The 23854-nt window shown below is 39.0% G+C and overlaps 1 protein-coding gene across 1 annotated transcript; it reads left to right on the top strand.

Moving 5' to 3' along the window:
• The first annotated feature begins 10824 nt into the window (after positions 1-10824).
• CCDC195 (coiled-coil domain containing 195) lies at positions 10825-23228 on the top strand. The gene is made up of 3 exons (XM_061397665.1): positions 10825-11176; positions 17955-18198; positions 23117-23228. The coding sequence occupies exons 1-3, from the start codon at positions 10921-10923 to the stop codon at positions 23226-23228; spliced, it is 612 nt and encodes a 203-aa protein (XP_061253649.1). The 5' UTR covers positions 10825-10920.
• The last annotated feature ends 626 nt before the right edge of the window (positions 23229-23854 follow it).

The following is a 23854-nucleotide window of genomic DNA, read 5'->3' as shown; positions in this document are numbered from 1 at the left end:
CAGCCCACCAGGCTCCCCCGTCCCTGGGATTCTCCAGGCAAGAACACTGGAGTGGGTTGCCATTTCCTCCTCCAATGCAGGAAAGTGAAACGTGAAAGTGAAGTCGCTCAGTTGTGTCTGACTCTAGCGACCCCATGGACTACAGCCTACCAGGCTCCTCCATCCGTGGGATTTTCCAGGCAAGAGTACTGGAGTGGCTTGCCATTGCCTTCTCCATGTAGAGCAGCTATACTTCAATAAAAATTAATTAATAACAAAAGCAAAAAAAAAACAACATACTTTAAATATATTTGCTACTTACCAGATGGTAAAGCCACCCATATTTAAATTGAACTGTTATGCTATGTTTCTTAAACTAAGACTGTTGCTTTTCATAAGTTTAATAAAAATGCATAATATTGTTCTAACGTGAAAAAACAAAAAAGAAAACCATGAAAGTGGCTTTCCAATAACAAATTATAGCAGAACTATCCTTAATGGTTAGAAAATAACACATCAAAAGAAACCTTCATATCTATTAATTATTTGCATTTACAATTACAGCTAAATGTATCTCAGTGCTTAATTACTTTCTGCAGGTATTTTTTTTTAAAACTGAAGAAATAAATAATAGTTCAGCAAGATTCCTATTTCTGTATCATTTCATCATCAGTCAATATCTCCAAATCATTGCCTTTTAATCATTTACCTGAGTTGCATAAAAAAAACAAGACTAAAAACCCAGACTTTTTTTTCTGACAAGAAAAGTAAAAAAGGAAAAATAGAAGATCCTAAAGGTCAACTATAAAACAAAAATAATTTGATTGACTATTCATCTCAAAATAAATGGGAAAAAATGATCATGGTAACATAAACACAGAGACTTGGATGAAAAAAATTTTTTTCATTGGTATCTTTTAATCCTGTTGATACTTTTGAAAGCCTAGCTTCCGATACATTGCTATTCTACAAATAGCAACATACATAAAAAGTGCAGATGAGGGAAATGTCTCTGAACAAAAGTAACATGTTTTCCTGCTTCAATCACAAAAGCCTAGGACTGAAGAAAACCTCAAAACTGCTTCAGCAGATGAATGGCTATGTAGAAAAGCAGATGGCCATTTACTTAATTTATAAGCATCTCCAGAGACCAAGAATTTGCATTGAATAGAACAAGAGTAAAACTTAAATATTTGATGGAAAATAATCTTTACCAAAATCATACATCCAAAGACTATATATTTTGATTGCTTATGGACTTCCACCTGCACATTTCTACATTCATTGAACCAAATCTAACATGAATCTCATTTAAGAAGTAGACCAGAAGTGAATAAAAACCCACCATATTTTCATTGAGTTGCTCTGACAAACCTAGACATGTTAAAAAGCAGAGACATCACTTTGCCTACAAAGGTCCATATAGTCAAAGCTATGATTTTTCCAGTGGTCATGTACAGTTGTGAGACTTGGACCATAAAGAAAGCTGAGCACTGAAGAAATGAGGCTTTTAACTGTGGTGCTGGAGAAGACTCTTTTAGAGTCCCTTAGACAGCAAGGAGATCAAACCAATCAATCCTAAAGGAAATCAGCCCTGAATATTCATTGGAAGGACTGAGGCTGAAGCTGAAGTTCCAATACTTTGGCCACCTGATTCGAGGAGCCAACTCATTGGTAAAGACCCTGATGCTGGGAAAGATTGAAGGCAGGAAGAGAAGGGGACGACAGAGGATGAGATAGTTGGATGGCATTACCAACTCAGTGGACATGAGTTTGAGCAAACTCCAGGAGTTAAAGACAGGGAAGCCTGATGTGCTGTAGTCCATGGGGTTACAAAGATCAAACACGACTTAGTGACAAAACAACAAATCCTGGGAAACTCAGACACAGCGCTTAGCCCCTTTACAACCTTGTAGGTAGCAGCCCCATAGTCAAGTGACTGTTCTGGCCTGTGAACCCATTTCCTTGGGCTGGCATGTGAACTGTGTCTGTGAACGGGAAGGCTGCAACAGTCTACTATACTGGCAGTGGAGTTGGGGAATGTAAAGGTTCATGAAAACCCTGTTTCAAGACCTCCAACCCACCCAGACAGCACAAAACCACACGCAGTGCCTTCACAGAGATTTTATCCAGAGTCAAATAGTCCCAACATTTGCATTATTCATATCTATAGAAGAACTAGCCCCAGGGCCCATGTTTTAGGACACTAGCCAAGTTTTGAAGAACTAAATGAGCAGGCATTCATAGTTCTACTATTGGCAGACTACCTTCTATTTATTTTTAAAATGTACTCAGAGGAAATTACTATTCATTCCTTCTTTTACCAAACACACCCTAATAATATAAGGAACAAAGAATGCTCTTTGTTCGGCCACAGTGGCACTAGTCAAATAGCACAGTTTATTTTGAACAGTCTCTAGGATAAACTAAAAAGAGAACAAAAAGTAAGAGACATTTACTCTCGTCTTCAAGACTTTCCCATCACCACACAAATCAATTTCCATAAGACATTTCATCCTCAGGTAAATCTAAAGATGTCTTTCCATTTAAAATAATCAGACACAGTAAATAATACATCTTAAAAAGAAAAGTTGTTTTAATGTCATGAGCCATGCAGTCTCCCAGAAGCGAGGACCCTTCCAGGCAGGTCACAGAAAGACCACTGTTGTCAAGCTTGGGACTGAAAACTCTTTACGTGCCTTTGGTAGGAGAAATTCCTTTTTTGACATTATATATTAATGGATTACAACATTTTTTTTTGTAAATCATCCTGTCTCTTCACATTTAATACCACTTACTAAGTATTAGCTCTAACCATGCTTCACTCAAAGTCCAAAAAATCTTTTTAAAATTTAAAAATTTTAAATAAGAGCCAGAATATAAGGATTGTAGGGGTGGTGGGGGGAGGCTTACAATGAAATTATATGAAATCACGTGTGTGAAACTTTTGAAAATTGTAAAGCATTATACAATTTAGAGACTCTTTCATTCAATTTTAAAAATTAAAAACAATAAAATCACATTCTTCTGTTGGAGAAAGAAAGAAAACCAAATTCCTCCATGTGGTATGCAAAGCCTTTCAATATTTGGCTGAATTTTTTGCAGGGCTCCAGTGTTCCCACTCTTTATGGCATAAGAGGCCTCCTCTGACCATCTTCCTTAAAGATCTTCCTAAATTCTAGCCAAGATATAATTAAAAGTTTTATACTTAAAAAGGTTAATCATAGTAATGTAAAATAGCTTTTAAAAATGGAAACAAAATGAATACTCCCAAATTAGAGGGTAAAGCATCATTAAAAATGTTTTTAAAGCAAAAAAAGAAGACTTCCCTCAGTACCTTCTTCCTAAGACTGCTCATAATCCAAGTTACAATTTATGTTTTATTTAATGTATTTATTTGGTTGTCTCGCTTTTTAAGGCACAAAGCCTGTCTGTCTCCCATGTCCAGTATAGTACATTGTGCTGTGCTGTGCTCAGTCATGTCCGACTCTGCAACCCCATAGACAGTAGCCCTCCAGTCTCCTCTGTCCGTGGATTTTCCAGGCAAGAATACTGGAGTGGGTTGCCATTTCCTTCTCCAGGGGATCTTCCCAACCCAGGGATCGAACCCGTGTCGTTTTATGTTTCCTGCATTGGCAGGCAGATTCTTTAGCACTGAGCCACCTGGAAAGCCCTACTACATTAGATAGATGCTTAATAAGAACTTGATGGATATATAAAAGAAAGAAATGTATATATATAAATGAATTGCTTCAGTCTCTCAAAAAAAAATCTCACACACACACACACATACAGAATTTTAGCTTCTAGAAAAGAAAACTTTCCAGGCTATTGTACTACGAAGTTAAGAATTTCATATGCATTGTTCATTCACTTCTTGCTAAACTACTTGGTATCCTAGCAGCCTGGATTTAAAAGCACTGAATGACAAGGTATAAATGATGTCCGCCTGTCATTGTGGCAGAAGTACAGTTTAATATTTATTTACTGGCACTGTGGTATGCCCTGACTGAATCCCTCCACTGGCCAGACACTGAAAAAGAAGAGAGGGATTGAGAGAATGAGAGTGGAGGTTTTGGAGAACAGCCTGTTTCAGAGACTCGGCTTGAAAGAAGCAAATCTACTTCCCATGTTCCACTGGCTAACAGTCCTATCAGTAGGAAGTGGTTGAGACTGAATTGCAACCCAGGGCCACTCAGCTGTAAAGCTCATTCACTGTCCATCAAGGTACAAATAGCACCCAGAGAACAAGCTTGCTCTCAGGATAAAATAGGGCAATGAATGGGGAAATGCTTTCTAACTATTAATGCACTCCACAGTGTAAAACAATATTATTATTGTTACCTCCAGGAATGTTTCTTACAACAGAAACATCTTTTAAAACATTGAAGTCTCATTTCACTATTGACCTATTGGTGTGGTGAATAAATGTCAAAAAGTAAGAGCTAAACAGTTGATGGAAATAAATAAATGGATGGAGAACATGGAAGATCAAGTGTCCAAACACAGCAACTCTGATATGATTAGGTCTTGAAAATTTCAGAATGTTGACTGACTATCAAGAGTCTTTATAGTGTTGTGTGATCAGCCGTGTACTACTCCTTGCAACTCCATGGACTATAACCTACTAGGCTCCTCTGCCCATGGGATCTTTACAGGCAAGAATACTGGACACAGATTCCATCCCTGGGTCGATTCCCCACTCCCAGGGATTGAATCTGTGTGTCTTGCATCTCTTGCATTGACAAGTAGATTCTTTACCTCTAGCACCACCTGGGAAGCCCTTATTATAGTGTTGGCTTCTTGTTTTTCTATTTATTTTTTCTCCTCCATCTCAAACATAACTCTCTATATTCCTTCCTATCCAAGATGCTGGCCAAAGAGAAGCATAATGTTAGTACTCACAGGATACAGATCAGCAGAACCCCCTCCATACTTCGTTAAAGAAAGTGCTAATAAGCAAAGGGTTAGCATCACAAAGGCTAAGGAAGTGATTACTTCCAGGGACTGGTAGCAGATGTGTACTCTCCAGGGGACACTATCTTCCAAGGCTTCTAATGGCAGAAGATGGTCCTAGAGAAAAATTGTGATACTGTGCAACACGAGTCAATGCGATGGGATCCTCCTGGGGAAAGAAGAAGCCTCTTTTCCAAAGTCAGAGACCCTGATGCAGACTTTGGAGTCTGTTGAATCTTATTAAAATAAATGAGGCCAAAGCAGAGACATCAAGCTATGCAAGACTTCAGGTGAAACTGGACATTTTTCAAGTCCCATTTCATTAATAATTAAGAGCAACCAAAGTTCAGCAAAGCCACAGATTTCTCTTCATCTATAAAATAAGAGAGACAACGGAAGACCAGACTTATTTCTGGCAAATTGGCTTCATAAAGGAGAAGAGTGGCTAAATAGGTCACTTTTTTTTTTTTTTTTTTGCTATTTCTAGAACAGCTTTCCTCTAAAGAGTAGAATTTATACATGTGCCACACTGTTGCACAGCAGAAACCAACAAAACATTGTAAAGCAATTATCCTCCAATAAAAATAAGTTTGACCCTAAGATGATAATTGTTGATGTAAGATGATGGCAACATAAAGGATTTGTTACACTGTTAAAAAAAAAAAAAACAGAATAAAACTTATGAGTAATGGCCTCCTGGAAAGACATAGCATTCCTATGACTCTGTAATCTTCACAGAGCTGAACATGATCGTGAATGACCCTGAACTCATCTTCACATAATCAAAAGGAAGATTATCAATGCTCACAGACTGTTTTTTGGGCCTTTCTAGCCCAACCCATGGCAACCCACTCCAGTGTTCTTGCCTGGAGAATCCCAGGGACGGCGGAGCCTGGTGGGCTGCTGTCTATGGGGTCGCACAGAGTCGGACACGACTGAAGTGACTTAGTAGCAGCAGCAGCAGCAGCCCAACCCATCTGGGACATCAAATGGTATGGTCTCCATCAGTCACAATGGCTCCTTGTGACAATAACCTTTAGAAAATAAAGAGATTTAAAACCACAATAGACAAACAGAGACAGCCTAAATTAAGAACCCCTGTTTAGACAAATAAAAATTTCTTTGAAAAAAATTCAAAATATGACATTGATATGGGAATTCAAGAGGCCACAAGAAACACTTGTTTGATCTTCTTTGATAAATTGTCTGAGCTTCTTCCTGTAGGACTTTGAGGGAGCAAGGGGTGGAGGTCAGGGGAGAGGCGAGGAAGAAAGCTGTATAGGTCAGGAAAAAAGAACCACCTGCTATAGGGGTCAGCCTGCCCAGCACTGGCTGCTGCTAAATGCGATTATTTTGCATTTTTCAAGTATCTTTTCCACATGGTTGTATTGATTTGCCTGTGAGTATGTATACACACACACACACACAGCATATTGCCTGATATACATAACCTACTCTAGAATAGCGTTGTTCAAGGGACATTCGCAGTCCATCCAAATCAGGTGGTGCTCTCAAACATAAGGAGAATACAGCTCCATCAGTGCCTCTGTGCTTTCTGTTCACGTGTCTGGAACTGTTTCCCATCATTTTTCTCCCTTTCTTTCTCTGGGCCACCTTTACAGGGACTTCTTTCCTACCTGCTCTGTTGTAAAATAAATTTAAATTGAATTCTCACTGCCCTTGCCTGACATTCTGTGCTCCTTTATTTTTCTCTATAGACTTTATCTCTTCTTACACGCTTTACATTTTGCTTATTTATTGTGTTTCTTTGCTGCTTTCCTGACTAGAATATATATTCCCTAAAGATAGGGATTTGTGTCTCTTTTGTTCACTAGCTATGGTCCAGGGCTTTGAATGGGACAGGGCACACGGTAAGAAGTAAATAAATATTCATCGAATGAATGAATGAGGTAATAACAATAGAAATTACAAAATATTTAGAGCTAAATGATGATGAAAATATTATGTAATAAAATAAGGGGAAGACATTTGGGTACAACTACAAAACATTCTTGAAATACTTAGAGGGAGATTTGAATAAATGTCATAATAACGATTCAATACAGGGCTTCCTTTATTGGTTCACTGGTAAAGAATCCACCTGCCAATGCAGGAGACATAGATTTGATCCCTGGCCCAGGAAGATCCCACATGCCACAGAGCAACTAAGCCCCTGGCCACAACTATTCAGCATGTGCTCTGGAGCCCAGGAGGTGCGACTACTGAGCCCACATGCCTAGAACCTATGCAATGAGTTGACAGAAGCCACTACAATGAGAAGCTTGGGCAGTGCAGCTAGAGAGTAGCCCCCACTCGCCACAACTAGAGAAAAGTCCCTGTAGCAACGGAGACCCAGCACAGCCAAAAATAAATAAGTAAATATATAAAAAAAAAGAAGAAGATTCAATACAGCCAAGATAGATGTCAATTCTTCTCAATTGATCCATAAATTCCAAAAAGAGATTTTCATGAAACTAAAAATCAGGGCTAGGCAGAGAGAAATCCTTTGTGGCTATACAGGTATTCAGTGCAAAGCTAGAATCAGACCACACAGATAGATTTCATTCACTACAATTCCAAGCTTGTCCATCCTCCTTCTCTGCTCATCTACAAAGCCCTCCCCCTACTTGTCTAATACTAGAGAGCAGATAGAATATTCAACCAAAAAATCTTTCATTTTAAAACCTGATGTTACTCAACAAACATGTATTTAAAACTTAGTAACTTTAAAACATGTCAGAGCATTTATCATTATAAATTCATTTAATCTGAGGATAGCTATCCTTATGTCTCCTTCACAGATAAAGATACAGGCTTAGAAAAGAGGAATAACTTGGTCTTGCCACTGAAAGTTCATAGAGCCAGATCCTTCCAGGATATCTTGTGAGAGGCTTAAACTTGAATGTGAAGTGAAAGTCGCTCAGTCATGTCCGACTCTTTGTGGCTCCATGTAGCCCACCAAGCTCCTCTGTCCATGGAATTCTCTAAGCAAAAATACTGGAGTGGGTTGCCATTTCCTTCTCCAAGGGATCTTCCTAACCCAGGGATCCAACCCATGCTTTTTATGTGTCCTGCATTGGCAGGTGGGTTCTTTATCACCTGAGCCACCACGGAAGCCTTGGCCCTCAGTAAATGTTCATGACAACAAGTTGATCTTGGAAAGCTGTATTACTTTTTTGGTCCTTAGTTTCTCGTGGAAAGAACTCTATCTCCTTGAAGCCACACTCCTAGGAAACCAAGAGAATTTATCCATTCCCTCAAACTTGTTTTGCTGTCTCCACACAGTATATTTGAAAGGTTGAATTAGTTGCCCATTAAAAAAGTGTAATGATCTCTCATGATATCTGGATTCCAACTTCTTTTGAAAATTCTAAAGAACTGGAAACACCAGAACTAGAAAAACACATGCCTTTCTTCATGACAACGGATGGTTGGAGCTCAGTAGTTGTTGAACTCACCATATCAGTCAATCATTTTACCTGCCTTTATTTTATGGGTAAGATTTAATAATGAGATAGAGACAGAGTGGCAGTTAGTAACTTAGGACCCAGACCTCCACCCTGTGCATTATATCAGTCATATTTTTTGTACATGTGCCAATTGCAAGGAAGCCTTGACATTCTTACTTTCATTGGAAACTTACACAGGTCCATGATCATCTATCAGATGGCAAATGTCCCTTTCCATAACTGGCTCCATGCAAGTCTCTTCATGCACAACAGTCAAGATTATCTCACATCTGGCTGAACAGGGAAGCGGCTCATCCCTTCTATGTGAATTGACCCAGAGCATTCTTAAATGTCCCTTTCACAGGCTTATCAGTATTTCATGGAAGATGTGCCTGTCAAAAACTTTTCATCTCCTCCTTCATTTCCACATGACTGCTCCACCACCGTGTGACACTCAAATGTCAGAAAGATGGTGGGATGGCAGTCTGTCAGATCCACTTCTGACTCAGGGCTCCTGGCAACACCAGATGCTTCCAGTCACCTGGGAAATCACTGTGACGATAGCTACATATCAAGTTCAAGGTCAAAGTGAACTCTGCAAATGCTGCAAAAGCCGAATTTCTGAGCAGCTGTTTAAATAATTTATAACAGCAGAGTGTACGCCTGCTTGAAAAGTGAGACATAAGACTTCATGTAAGTGACACTTTTCTATTATGTCTTAGAGGGCAAGGCCATTGGGTATCTCCACACGGAAGGACACACGGCCGGGTGGTGATAATGCAGTCAAAATCCCCAAGTTCTAATCTGACCTTGCCTATCCTCTGTCACTGACTAAAACCAAAGGTTCTGACAGATAAAGGAGTCACATGTCAACCCTACACACCATATTCCAGCGAGGCATGATTTTATGTCCAGACGAAAGACACGCTGTGACATCATCTATTTGAAGAAGATGGAAAGCAGACACTTGCTGCCAACTCCCATTCTCTAGAAAGCAGACATACTAACACAGTTCATCTCCTTTTTAAAACCTTGCCCACAAATGTGGGAAAAGTTAAAGACTGACTCCATTCCCACAGGGCCAACTCATGCTGGAGGCTGGCGGCATGATGTTTACTAGCTGATGTAGAAGATGAGGGAATTAACTGTGTGGATACCTGGGGAAAGCCCTGGGGACAGCTGGGACCAGTGTTCCAAGGCAGCGATGTGCCTGGAATGTTTATGGAACTAATGCTTAGGCCAGTGTGATTGGGGCAGAGCAGAGGGATAGAGCAAGGGAGTCATAGCAGATGAAATCAGAGAGGAGCCACTTCAATAGCCTCTAGCATGCCGGGCACACAAATGCTTACTGAAATTCATTGAAATACAAATAGAAGTAGTAGATCAAAACAACTGACTAGTAAACATGTCATAAAATTTAAATACATATAATAATTCTGTATGAATGAAAAAGAAATAATACTTTCTCCAGTAACTCCCACATACAGCCTTGGATCAATCAACCTGATCATCCTATTTACAAAGATAAGCAAAAAAACATCATGTATGTAGAAAACATAAGTAAGCAAATGTGCAAGGAAAATTACCACCATGAAAAATTATCTAATCATTTTGAACCTATTGCAAAAGAGCATTTATGCTTAAGCATGAATTGAATTTCCAAATGGATACGGAGTGCATACCTTTCATTCCCAATGAAAAAACCTCTTCAGGAAATAGGTCATGAAAGCTGTTATCTATTGCATGTTCTTCTCATTCAAGATTAATGTTTGACCTGTATCTTCTTACATTCCCAAAATAGCCCTCAGCAGCATTTGCCTGAGCAAACACTCTAAAACCAAATAACAGCAAAAATGATCATAAGAAAACCTACCAAGAAGTAATTATATCATCCTTGACATTATCTTAAGGGATTAAGGTATAATTATCGACATCTCATTTAAATAATCTCATGGCAATTCATATGATTTCCTATATTATTTAAGTTTTGACACCTAATCAAAAGGTGTCGAAATTAATAATTTACCCCAAAGGTACAAAACTGTGATATAGCCTACAGAAAAGACAAGGAATAATTCTTATGTGCCCATTTTGATATGCTCATGACAGTTGGCGATCCTATGAAACATCCGATACCAGAAATAGCAACAGAGAAAAAACTTGAGTGGCTGCTCGGATGGTGAGTTCATGAGAGAAACAAGAAATTCTGTTCCTTGCTGGAAATTTTCAGAGTATCTTCTGTAGACCCAAAGCAATATTCCAGAACTGTGGATTGATATGAAATGAAAGATACAAAGAAAAGCTCTGTTCTGAAAAACAAAACCCAGGATGAATAAGTCATGGAGATCCTTTACCTCCCTTGATAGCCTAACTCCCCAGGTGCTGAAAGATGGCATAGAGAAGACTGACATCTATTGTTAAGGAAAGTTTAGGGGTGGGATCAACCTGTTCCACTGAGCAGATTGTGTGTTTGGTTCGTAAGCAAATGTTGACCTGTCTCCCCAAAGGAGCAGCCAGAGCAACCTGAAAAGAAGCAATGGCCGCGAACATCCATCTCATGAGAGTTATCCAGGAAATGCGGGCAGAGATCCACAAGCTGGAGAAAGAGAATCAGGCCCTCCGGATGAAGCTGACTTTAAGTAGTCAGAGAACCCCAGGCTCAGGAGGAGAATCAGGAGACGAAGAGGAAGTCACAGACCTCGGTAACCTTGAAGAAGTGCCCGGGCAATCTCCAGCAGCCCTTCATGGTGATGTTGCCTCTGATTCAGCCCCAGGTGTGAGAGAACACCAAGGTACTGACTGCCCATAGTTCTTTGGGGCTGTGCCCACCTTTGCAAATATCTGTTAAATAGTTGGCTTAGTGTGCCTCTAACATAAGTGAATAATTTGGTATTAACAGGGGTGTGTTTTTTCCCTGGTATTGAGTTGGCCAAAAGGTTCTTGTTACAGAAAGATGCTATGGAAAAATCCAAATGACCTTTTTGGCCAAGATAGATAAGTTTAGAATCCCTAGGCAAAAATATCTTTAACATCTTCAATTATCATATTTTAACAACAGTAAAACTATCTCCAGTTATTCCTGAGAAGTTCAAGATGACAGATTCGTGGAAATCAGTCATAATAAAAAGAATGCTTTTTTCCCTTTCTTGACTTCAAGCATTTAAATGCTACATAATAGAACACCAAATGGGTATGTGTCAAATGGAGTGCTCATTTATTAAGCCAGAACAGTAGTGCGCAACAGTTAAGTGTATGGATATCAGAGTCAGACAAATACAGTTGCCAATGATTTGACACTCATCAACCACCACTTGATTTAGAGCTAGTTAGAATAAATCTTTAACTTGCATTTTGTTCATTCAGAAGTGCTATAGTACCTATCTCAGCTGGTGATGACTGGTTGTAATAATAAACTAAGTGCTTAGTACAGCATCTAACAAACACACAGCCAAGGCAGATATTGTTCCTTATCCATGTTTTAGAAGATCTTTACTGTCCTTTATGAATGTATGTTGCACATAATTCAACTTACTATATGCAGGTTGGAGACTTCAAGACTAAAAGTCAATGTCTGATACATTCTTTAAAAAATCTACTCTCTCACCTTTTATGGGAAAGAATTTTGACTGTGAAGACTATACATGAAATTAGAAATCAGGAGAGTGAAAAATATTGAGTTGGCCAAAAAAGTTCATTTTGATTTCTCTGTGATTAGAGAAATAGCCAAATGAGATTTTGGGCAACTTAATATGTTCTACATTCAAATTGTCAAACTCCCTTACATATAGCATATTCAAATAAAATTGATACATACTTGAATACTCAAAGTGCTTAATATCCTCTGTCAAAGGCTTCAGGCAAGGCTATTTAGAGGTACTGAACGGCTTAGCAATGGGACATGTCTTATCTCCAGCTGTTTTTGTTTTTTTCTGTTAAAGCGGTCTCTCTCTAGTGTGGGGCCCTATACTTCAAAGCTGGAAATAGATTCCATTCGGGGTCTTTTTCCTTGTTGTCAAGTACAGCTATGGAACTGAGTTATTCTGTCTGTTGGTTATTTAATAAAACTGAAAAAGGAACCTATAAAGAAGTTAGACCTTCTCCTAGTGGGGAAAAAAAGAGATACAGACATGCATAATATATCCATCCTCCAGGTTTCCTCCATCTCTGAATTCCTGACATTTGGAATGAATAACTCTGTATTATAGGAGTCTGTCTTGGTCACTGGAAGATGTTTAGTAAAGTATCTGCTTCTTCCCATTTGGTCATGATCATCAAAAATGTCTTCAGACATTCCAAATACCACGTGGAGGATATTTCCCCTAGTTATTTTCCACGATGTTTCAGTTCAGTTCAGTTCAGTTCAGTCACTCAGTCGTGTCTAACTCTACGATTCCATCAACTGCAGCATGCCAGGCTTCCCAGTCCATCACCAACTCCCAGAGCTTGCTCAAACTCATTTCCATTAAGTCAGTGATACCATCCAACCATCTCATTCTCTGTCATTCTCTTCTCCTCCTGCCCTCAGTATTTCCCAGCTTCAGGGTCTTTTCTAATGAGTTGGTTCTTTTCATCAGATGGCCAAAGTACTGGAGCTTCAGCTTCAGCCTCAGTCCTTCAAATGAATATTCAGGACTGATTTCCTTTAGAACTGACTGGTTTGACCTCCTTGCAATCCAAGGGACTCTCAAGAGTCTTCTCCAACACCACAGTTCAAAAGCATCAATTTCATGATGTTTATCCTAATGCAAAAGTAACTTGGGTCTTACTATATGTTGTGCCATTCTAAAACAAGTCTCACTCTGTTCAAAGAACAGAGAGAACTACCCTTTAAACCTTCAGAGCCTGAATGCCATCAAGTTTAAATGAAGTTAGAATACTATTAAGCACCAAATACACAACTGATAACATACTTCTTCAGCATCTGAATGGTGACCTCCAATAATAATATAAGCACTAAGTTTGAAACGATCTAGTGAAAAACATTTCTTGACATTTGGGGAATTCTTGCAGGCTGCACCAATAAAACAAAGAGTTTATGATTTAAATTTGTGTTTAGAATCCCAGTGTACTTACTTCAAGCAATATTTATGTGTCTTACATGTAGTGTTCTATTATGAAAGTAAATGACAGAAATAGTGGGAACACTGGCTTGAGCATGAAGACACATGTGTTGCGGTCCCAGTTTTGTAAGAGTTGGTTGGTGCCAGGTAGATAACATAAAATTCCTCGTCTTATCATTCTTTTGTAAAAATGAATGGATTGGATGCCTTCCAAGGCCTGTTCCAACTGTAAAATTCTATGAGTCTATGAATGTGACATGCTTTTATAATCACTCTCCTCATCTGTAAAATGGAGATAGTAATAGAATCTATCTCAGGCTGCTGAGACAATTAAATGAGGCAGCACAAGTAGGACTCAACATGATTACTTTGTTCAGCTCAGTTCAGTTCCATCACTCAGTCGTGTCCGACTCTTTGCGACCCCATGGACTGCAGCACGCCAGGCTTCCCTGTCCATCACCAACTCCAGGAGCTTACTCAAACTCATGTCCATTGAGTCGGTGATGCCGTTCAACCATCTCATCCTCTGTCGTCCCCTTCTCCTCCTGCCTTCAACCTTTCCCAGCAGTAGTCTGAGTACTATTCGATAGGTCAGAAAAACATGATTTGACTTAAGTACAAAGTTTTTATTAGCAGTTTTAGTAAGATTCGGAGAAGGCAATGACAACCCACTCCAGTACTCTTGTCTGGAAAATCCCATGGACGGAGGAGCCTGGTAGGCCGCAGTCCATGGGGTCGCTAAGAGTCGGACACGACTGAGCGACTTTACTTTCACTTTTCACTTTCATGCATTGAAGAAGGAAATGGCAACCCACTCCAGTGTTCTTGCCTGGAGAATCCCAGGGACGGGGGAGCCTGGTGGGCTGCCGTCTATGGGGTCGCACAGAGTCGGACACGACTGAAGTGACTTAGCAGTTAGTAAGATTGCCAATAGTCAAAATTTATACTCACAACTGATTCATAAAAATGTGATCCTAGAGAAGAACTTTAGTGATAATCTCCTTATTTTACTGTTGAGGCTATAAGACCCAGAGAGATTCAGCAACTTGTCCTATCCTCTTTTGAAAACAAAATAATATAAACCTATACTCTGATAAGGGATGATGTGAAATCAGAAGTGTGTCTCACTTTAAGAAAGGAAACCAATAAGCTGGGTCTGAAAGCAAATCCCTTGGGACTAAATCCTCCTGGAAACATTCATGATAGTGTGCAAGTATTTGGTAGGTATGAAATCCAATCCATCTCACGGAGATGTTGCCCTCATCCTTCCTGCCCTTGGAATTCTCACCTTGGGTCTATTAGGGAAGAGATTGTTGCTCAGTCACTCAGCCATGTCTGACTCTTTGCAACCCCGTGGACTGCAGCACACCAGGCTTCCCTGTCCTTCACTGTATCACAGAGTTTGCTCAAATTCATTTCCATTGAGTCAATGATGCTATCCAACCATCTCATCCTCTGTTGCCCCTTCTCCTCTCACCGTGAATCTTTCCCATCATCAGGGTCTTTTCCAGTAGGTCGGCTGTTCACATCAGCTGGCGTAAGTATTGGAGCTTCAGCTTCAAAATCAGCCCTTCCAATGAATATTCAGAATTGATTTCCTTTAGCATTGATTAGTTTGATCTCTTGCTGTCCAAGGGACTCTCAAGAGTCTTCTCCAGCCTCATAGTTTGAAGGGAAGAGAAATTTGCTACAAAGATGATGCAAGAAACAACTCTTTACCAAGAAACTTCAGCATTCCTAGACCTCTGATTCTCTTCACTCTGCTCCTACCCTTTTGTCTGACAAACTGCATTTGATAGGAATCTTTGAAATGGTGCTGATGATCCCTTGATGTTATGTGGAATATTCTTTCCCTTCTATTGATAAGAAACTAAAGAATACAGATTATTTGTGACCCATGGACATAAGCAAAGAACTTATTTTCTGATTAGTCATGTTGGAGTATAGGTTGCATATAAGAACAAACTTAACTTTGCAATTGTTGGTATAATTTCCTCTGTTGTATTTTCTTATCATTTGGTATAAAGAGATTGCTTTATAATCTTCTTAAATAGAAACTTTTATGTTTGTCAATAGTCATAAACTTGTCTTTCAGTTTAGTTCAGTCACTCAGTCGTGTCCAACTCTTTGCGACCCCATGAATTGCAGCACACCAGGCCTACCTGTCCATCACCAACTCCCAGAGTTCACTCAAACTCAAGTCCATTGAGTCAGTGATGCCATCCAGCCATCTCATCCTCTGTCGTCCCCTTCTCCTCCTGCCCCGAATCCTTCCCAGCATCAAAGTCTTTTCCAATGAGTTAGCTCTTCACATCAGGTGGCCAAAGTACTGGAGTTTCAGCTTCAGCATCATTCCTTCCAAAGAAATCCCAGGACTGATCTCGTTTAGAATGGACTGGTTGGATCTCCTTGCAGTCCAAGGGACTCTCAAGAGTCTTCTCCAACACCACAGTTCAAAAGCATCAATTCTTCGGTGCTCAGCTTTCTTCACAGTCCAACTCTCACATCCATACATAACCACTGGAAAAACCATAGCCTTGACTAGACGAACCTTTGTTGGCAAAGTAATGTCTCTGCTTTTGAATATGCTATCTAGGTTGGTCATAACTTTCCTTCCAAGGAGTAAGCATCTTTTAATTTCATGGCTGCAATCACCATCTGCAGTGATTTTGGAGCCCAGAAAAATAAAGTCTGACACTGTTTCCCCTGTTTCCCCATCTATTTCCCATGAAGTGATGGGACCGGATGCCATGATCTTCGTTTTCTGAATGTTGAGCTTTAAGCCAACCTTTTCACTCTCCTCTTTCACTTTCATCAAGAGACTTTTTAGTTCTTCTTCACTTTCTGCCATAAGGGTGGTATCATCTGCATATCTGAGGTTATTGATATTTCTCCCGGCAATCTTGATTCCAGCTTGTGCTTCTTCCAGCCCAGCGTTTCTCATGATGTACTCTGCATATAAAGACCCATCTTTAAATCATTATGAAAGTTATATATCATGGCCAAAGGAAGTGTTCAAAGATAATTTATGAATAGTATTTGCAGTTAATTACTTCAGTTGGATTTGAACTTAAACTCCCCCACAGACTCTTGCCTAAAATCTGATCTTCTGCTCTTCCATATTATAAAAAGCAAAGGCAGCCTCCGCTTCCTGTAATGGCCATATAATTTGCTGTCTGTGTGCTACAGACATGGGTCACAAAATTTAAAAAAGAGAAAATTGTGCTTCTAACCCTCTGAAAACCTAAACACGATTCTGGACTTTGCTTTACTTACCTGCTAGTTAATGGCAAAGCTGTAATGAGAAAGAATAGAGTCAATGAACATTCATTAAATTCTCCAGAAAATGGTCCAGTCTATGAGGTCAATGTCATTAGCCCAGTGGTAATAACTAGATATCTAAGTAGAGGCTGAATGACAGGCCCCATGTCAGTTAGCTGAGTGTTAGATGTGAGATGCAGACTAACCAAGATGCCCTAAAATAAAGCTCTTTTAATCAAGAGGCTTTCATTCTAAGGACTGGAGATATGATTTACCTCAAAGAAAGAGTTTATTAGGAGACCCTTATGGATAGAAATTGAGTTGGAAACCCTCAGAAACTAAAGACATAAAGCTCCTAAGAGAAAGATAAAGAAAACTCCTTTTTCCCACACAGGCATCTTTACTTTTTTTTTGGCTGCAACTCAAGGCATGTGGGATCTTAGTTCCCTGACCAGGATCAAACTCGCACCTGCTGCAGAGAAAGTGTGGCGTCTTAGCCACTGAATCACCTGGGAAGTCCCTAGATGTTTTTACTTCTTTCTACTTGTTTGCCTTGCTCTCATCTCTCATTCAACAGAGAGAGATGACTGCTCAACTAAAGCAAACACACACATTTCAGGCCAGTTGGCAGCAACCGGTTCAATTATTTGTGGTCATTCAGGTGATGAGGGGCTGTGGATGAGCACGTTCTTTTAGAATGAGGATCGAGAAGACATCCAGAACTGCATCTCTACAAGTTCATGTTCTTCCCTTTCTAAAATCATATTTTACTGTTTCATTCTGTGCAAGTTTTTGTTAATATTCTGTGTTCTCATGAAGGTCTTCCCTGACTACACTATTTAAGTAGCCTCCAGACCTTGCCCTCATCTAACTCTAGCACCTTGCTCTCAGCAGTCTTATTCATCCTCCTAGACTCTATTGCTAGCTGAATTTTATCATATATCTGTCTATCATCTGTCAGCCACACAAGAAGGTAAGCTCTATGCAAGCAAGAATTTTGTGTTTTCATTTGCACACATCCATCTCTTTGAGAAGTGCCTGGCTCAGGGTTGGAACTCAATTATTTGCAAAATAAATGAATGAATGAATACCTTTTATGCAAAAAATTAATTTTTGCATATATTTTTAATGCAAAAAAATAACAGTTTTGTTTAGCTAGTTTCAATAAAGTACTAGTCATACAGTCTTCCATTTGTGGGTGTCATTAAAAGTAGAATTTTTAAACTTGAATTTTGTGTCTCCTTTACAGGCAATGTCATGATTGTTAGACGCTATTCCATTTCCTCACTGATTCATTCATCAACTACAAGTGACCCTTGGAAGACTAGGAGAAGACATCCAAACTGTGGAATTCTAGAAGTTCAAGGGACGGTCAAATCACTGGCTTCTTCGGTTAAGAAGCAAGACAATGAGGAAAAGATGTTTACCTCGGATTCTTTTACTACCAATGGTTGCAGCAAAGGAGTCTTTCCTGAGCATGATTTTGGTTACAGGTAATGTACAATCCCTCTGGGGGAAGGCATGGTAACCCACTCCAGCATTCTTGCCTAGAGAATCCCCATGGACAGAGGAGCCTGGAGGGCTCCAGGTCATGGGGTCGCAAAGAGGAGGACACTTCTGAGTGACTAAGCACAGCACAGCACAATGTACAATCCGCCTCGAGACAGTTTATAGTTGCATAGTGTGATGGCTACTGAGACGTTCTCCTGGATAAGCAAGGTCTTATACAGTGGAGGAACTAAAAACAAGGAGGCTATTTCCATCACATTTATGTGTTTTGAGAACCAAAAGAAACAAACTTATCTGAGATCAAATGGTACTCTCTAATAGATGCCTGTAAAAACTGGAAAGTGATCAGTCTTCACTTACTCATCAAGCATGAATGATGGTACTCTAGGCTGGGTGCTGGGAATCCAAGATTCAGCAAAAGCAAAATGTCATTTTAAAGTTCAGCACTTTCCTTTGGTGACAAAGACACACAAGCAAACTGACCACTACAATAAAGTGTGTCTCAAGAAGAAGACACATTTACACTGGGGGCCAAACACAGAATTCCCCTCTAAGGGAGAACTGTGCTTGTAGAGGAAGGCGCCTTCATGGGCTTTTGTGGGTACAAGAAAGGACCCTTTAGGCATAAGCCAAACAGGCTAAGAGACAAAGACAAAAGTGGCCTGTTCTGCAAAATACATGAATTGGTATTTAAGGAGTTAGAAGCGGCCTACGAATGGAAGGGAGTGAGAAAACATTTGAGAAGTAGGCTGGGACTCTTTTAGAGGAGAGTTGGCCAGTGGCCCCTGGTGTGGGCAAAGCCAAGAGCTCTTTTGGAAGAAGACTGCCACCTTCAAGCACCAGTGTGTCAGAGTGTCACCTCCCCTCCATCACCCTCTGCACTTCTACCTCCCAATTCCCACGTAGGCTCTACCTCTATCAAGAGTCTACGCACACTGTAGATAATCAACAAAGACCTACTGTTTAGCAGAGGGAACTCTACTCAGTATTCTGTAATAACCTAGATGGGAATAGACTCTGAAAAAGAAGAAAAAAGATACGGTTATTTAAAAAACAAAGAGTCTATACACATTTGTCTCTTTTGAGGAGAAGGAGAAAAATCAAGAAAAAGGGACCTGGTTTCATGATTAACTTATCATGAGGAAGAGAAAATGGAACAAATATGGTTGTTTAGAGAATTAGTGAGTCATCTAATTCAGCAGCAGCAGGAAATCAAATCAAAGTGGTAGTGAAAATTAATAGGCCATCAGGAATTCTCATAAATATGGAAAAGAGCACTGGTCTTCCCACAGGATGTAGGATACAAAGGTTGAGCCAGTCTTATTTGAATTTTACAAAGCAGGATGAACACCGTGTTTCACTTGTAGAAAGTTCTATTACAGGAGGAGAGAGGAACCTGGTCAGGAAGGATAGGCAAAGACAAATGTACAGCGTACCACACTAGACCAAAAAAGAGAAGATAGAAGAAATCATGACTGTGGAGAAAGCTAGAAGCAGGGAAGTCAGTGAGGCTGGAGAGGGTGGCAGTATCCTTCGCAGAAGGCATCCCATGGGATACTGGGAATATGTGCTTTATCCAGTAATTACTGGAAAGCTGATAAAAAATGTCTTCATGAAAATTTTCAAAATACACAAATATTCAGAAACTAATATTACAGATACCAGTGTATCCATCTGCAAGAGTTTTGTCATAGTTTATCAGATATTTTTATATATAAGACCAAAAGTGTTACTAAGAAAGAAAAGGGACATCTCTTCCCCTGTCCTCTTAAGGGGCAAGCATTACCAGGAATTTTGTTTCTATCCTTTAGGTCTATTTTTTTTTGCTTTCATTACACACATTCATTCATTCAACAAATACATCTTAAATGTGTACTATGTGCTGGGCAGGATTCTAGGCACCGAGGATACAGCAGGAAACAAAATTGTCAGAAATCTCTGCCAATGTGGAGTTTTTCCTCTATAACATGATGATCAATCAACATGAAAATACATGCAGCGTATAGTTAGACGGTGAAACAAGTAAGCCAATCAAAGGAAAAATGAAGGGCTTGAGAAGCAAGCATTGTTGAAATGTTAATTGAAATGAATTGTAGCCAGAAAATATGACAGTATTTGAATAAAGAAGGGAGAAAGAGTTCTGGGAATACGGGCAAGGGTTTGGAGTGAGTGGGTGAGGGGACTTGCCAGACATTGAGAACAGCAAACGCCAGAGGACTGGGTGGGCTCAAAAACGACTGGTGTTTAAGGAAGGGCAAGGAGGTTGGCTTTGAGTGCAGTGGAGGGAGCAAGCAAGACAGAGAGCGATGAAAAAGAGAGCTAAGGATGGCCATCCACTCTTTTCAATGTTCTGGATCCATTGCAAGTGAACTGGGGTGTATAACATACTCTTTTCGTTCGTATATGTATTAATATATAATATATATGAAACTCTGTTTTGAAAGGACTATAGGAAAATAATACAGAAAACAAGAGGACCAGTTTAAAGCTAAAAAAGTAATTTAGGCAAGAAATGATTATTTATTGGCCAACAGCAATAACTGAATGTGGTTTCTAATCTTGTTTTGAAGATGGAGCCAACAAGATTCGTTAACAGAGCAGATGTAGGATATGGAAACAATAAGTGTATACCCAACCATTGTGTTCCAATGGCCATGTGTTTTCAAAGAGGGAAGAGGGAAGAAAGGCAGAGATGTACCCTTTGTCTGAGTAAAATTATGTATATGTAATAGATAGTCATATGAAAACACTAAATGTTCCTTGTTTTCAAAATTGCAAATTTAAAAATATAAATACAGTATACAAAGTAAAAAGTGTAAAAAGGAATATCTTCCATAATCCCACAACCTGAAAAACCACCATTGAGATTTTTTTTATTGATTTTCTTTATTTATTTGGCTGTACCAGGTCTTAGTTGCAGTGTCCCTGAGCAGGGATCAAACCCACAACCCCTGCATTGGGAACTCAGAGTCTTAGCCACTGGACCACCAGGGAGGTTCCCATCATTGAGATTTTAATGGCTATCTCTCCATGCTAGGATCTATATAGTTTGTAATTGTACAGGGTCTGTATTATAATGGTTTAGTTTTTGCACTGAAATCACTGCAGGTCCACAGACCTACAACACTACACTGAGAAATATAGTAATATTAATTTTTCCATTTCAGTTTATTTTATTTTCTATGATAGTTTGGGAACCTAGCCAATGTTTATAATGCGTTACTTTTCTGAAGCAAAATGTTTTCCAACTTCCAAGCTGCCAATGAATAAACTATTAGAACACAATCCATTTCTAATTTGGAATCTACTTCAATTTGAAAGATTGAGCCAATTGTAGGATTGTGTTAAAGCAAGAACGTCAGTAACGGCTGAAAATCAACAGCTGGGCTGGCATGAAACCCAGTAGATACAGAGAATGGTTTCACAGGAATTAAGCACTTTCTTTCGTAGTCTTTTTTTTATTTTGTCTTTTACTTTCTCAGGGATTAACTAGTAAAGTAACAACTCATTACACTATTCCTCTAATTTGGGGAGTAAATCCATTTCCTTTCTAATAGCGTTCAAAGAATCTTACAAAGATTTATCAAGAACCAACCAATATGTTTGAACTAGCTTTCAAATCAATGAGATATCGTATCTAATTTGCTCATGAACTTTTCAACTGTTATACCAAGAAAGTATTTCAGAAGAAAGCCAGTGTCAATATTTCTAAGAACCCATGCTCTCCAGAAACTAGAGATTGGATTTTAATTTTTTCCCTCATTTTGACATAAAAACCCAATTTTTTCCTCCTGCATTCAAGAAAAAAATAATAACCTTAGGCTGTTGGAAAGATTAGGGGAAAGGGTCCATATAGACAATTGAACTTAGAAAGGACAAAACAGACATTAAAATATATTGTCTTCTTTTTCTAAGCAAAGTCGTTAAGAAGACAGCCTCTGGAATCAGATGACTAAAATTCCAACTCCATCATTTGCAAAGAGAATGCTCTTGGAAAAGTTATTAGTCTGTCCTGTGCCATAGTTTATTTTTTTGTAAAAAGAGAATCATAATAGCAGTGACCTCATAGTTTTTGTGAAGAATAAATGGGAGAGTCTAGTGAATGCTTGCTAAGTGGCAGAGCTGTTATTATTTTATTGATCCCAACATATGGAACAACTGGCCTTCCTCCCAAGGGAGGGAGCAGATGTGTGTTCCCCACAATACAGCCACTAAATGCCATTCTGTGAAATTATGGCCTTATCTAATTAAAGAGAGAAAGATCAAAACTAGAGAAAAGACAATCATTCTGAGCACTGTTCTTTAGACTTGTTTCTGGGAGCACTTTATCCTGGTTTATGTCAAAATCGTACATAACACTGTTCAAGGAGAAAGGAGCAGTGGGCAAAATGAAAAGATTTAATCGCTCAGATAACACTAGGTCATTGCTGGCACAGCTCTCTCTCCTTTATTGTTCAGGTGTGATGGATATTCATCAAAATCCAAAATGGTGCGTTGCTCTGGATTTAGAAAATAATTGTCCCAAATTTCTGCTTCATTTCAACTGAAAAGCTTTGATATGCAGGACCCTTTGTTGAGAGAACATATTAATCTTTAACTTTAAACGTCAAGCTAAGAATCCTCAGACGTAGTCCTTTCCTCAAAAGTTTTAAGTTTTAGTTTTATCAGCACTATCCACTGGTTTAATCAAAAGGCCAGTTACAATATATTTTCTTGCATTCCAAATTGTTTTCTTGAGCAACTAAACAAAAAAATAGTATGGTATATGTAAGTTGAATGTTTAACTCTTTAGGCATTATTTGGTACTTGGAAAAATAGTACATGTTTTGTAGAAATAGTAAATGCTTTGTGTAAAGCCTCACTAAATTTTTATTTCTCTCTCCTTTATTCTGCTTTCTTTAGGGACAAGAGAAAGACAGTGGGTTTCCTGTTACCCATGAACACATCTTCACACTCCAAAGGTTCAAGTTCTTTGAAATACTCACCAAACCAGCTAAGTACTATTATAGAATAGGATAATCAAGGTGGTGAAATTTAAGACACAGTTGATTTCCAACATGTGGGAACACTGAGATGTGGTTGGGTCAGTGTCCCCCCCACAAAGAGCTCTGAGAAGATGCTCACTAAGGGCTTTCAATAGCTAAGTCCAAGATCTCTCTTAGTAAACGTTGCACTGCACTTGAAAGTATGTGGGTTATTGTCAAATATCTTTTGATATTGATTTCTAATATAATTCCATAGTGATAAGAGAACAGACTCTGTATGGTTTCAATAGCTTTGGGCTGTGGAATTTTTGCACCTTGTTTTATGTCCCTGGATCTGTTCCAGGGTCTCCTAGTTTACAGCCTGTGGGAACTTGAATAAGAAGTAGTTTCTTACTGTTGTGTGAAAATTGTATAGATCTTAATTACATTGAATTGGTTCACAGTGCTTTTCGGGTCTACTATATCCTTCTACTTCTCTGCATGTTCATTCTATTAATTTTTGAGAGTTTGATATTGAAACTCCAATTTAAAATTCTTAATTTATCTACTTTAAAAAATAATTATAATATATAGTGGAAATATATTGGAATATAGTGGAAATAAACTTGTTCTGTATTTTCCAAGTCTCCCATAAATGTGTTATCATACTTCCATA

This window comes from Bos javanicus, chromosome 2 (assembly GCF_032452875.1).
Source record: "Bos javanicus breed banteng chromosome 2, ARS-OSU_banteng_1.0, whole genome shotgun sequence".
Classification (NCBI taxonomy): Eukaryota; Metazoa; Chordata; class Mammalia; order Artiodactyla; family Bovidae; genus Bos; species Bos javanicus.
Note: the sequence above shows the minus strand (reverse complement) of the source record. Positions and strands in the feature narration are given on the sequence as shown.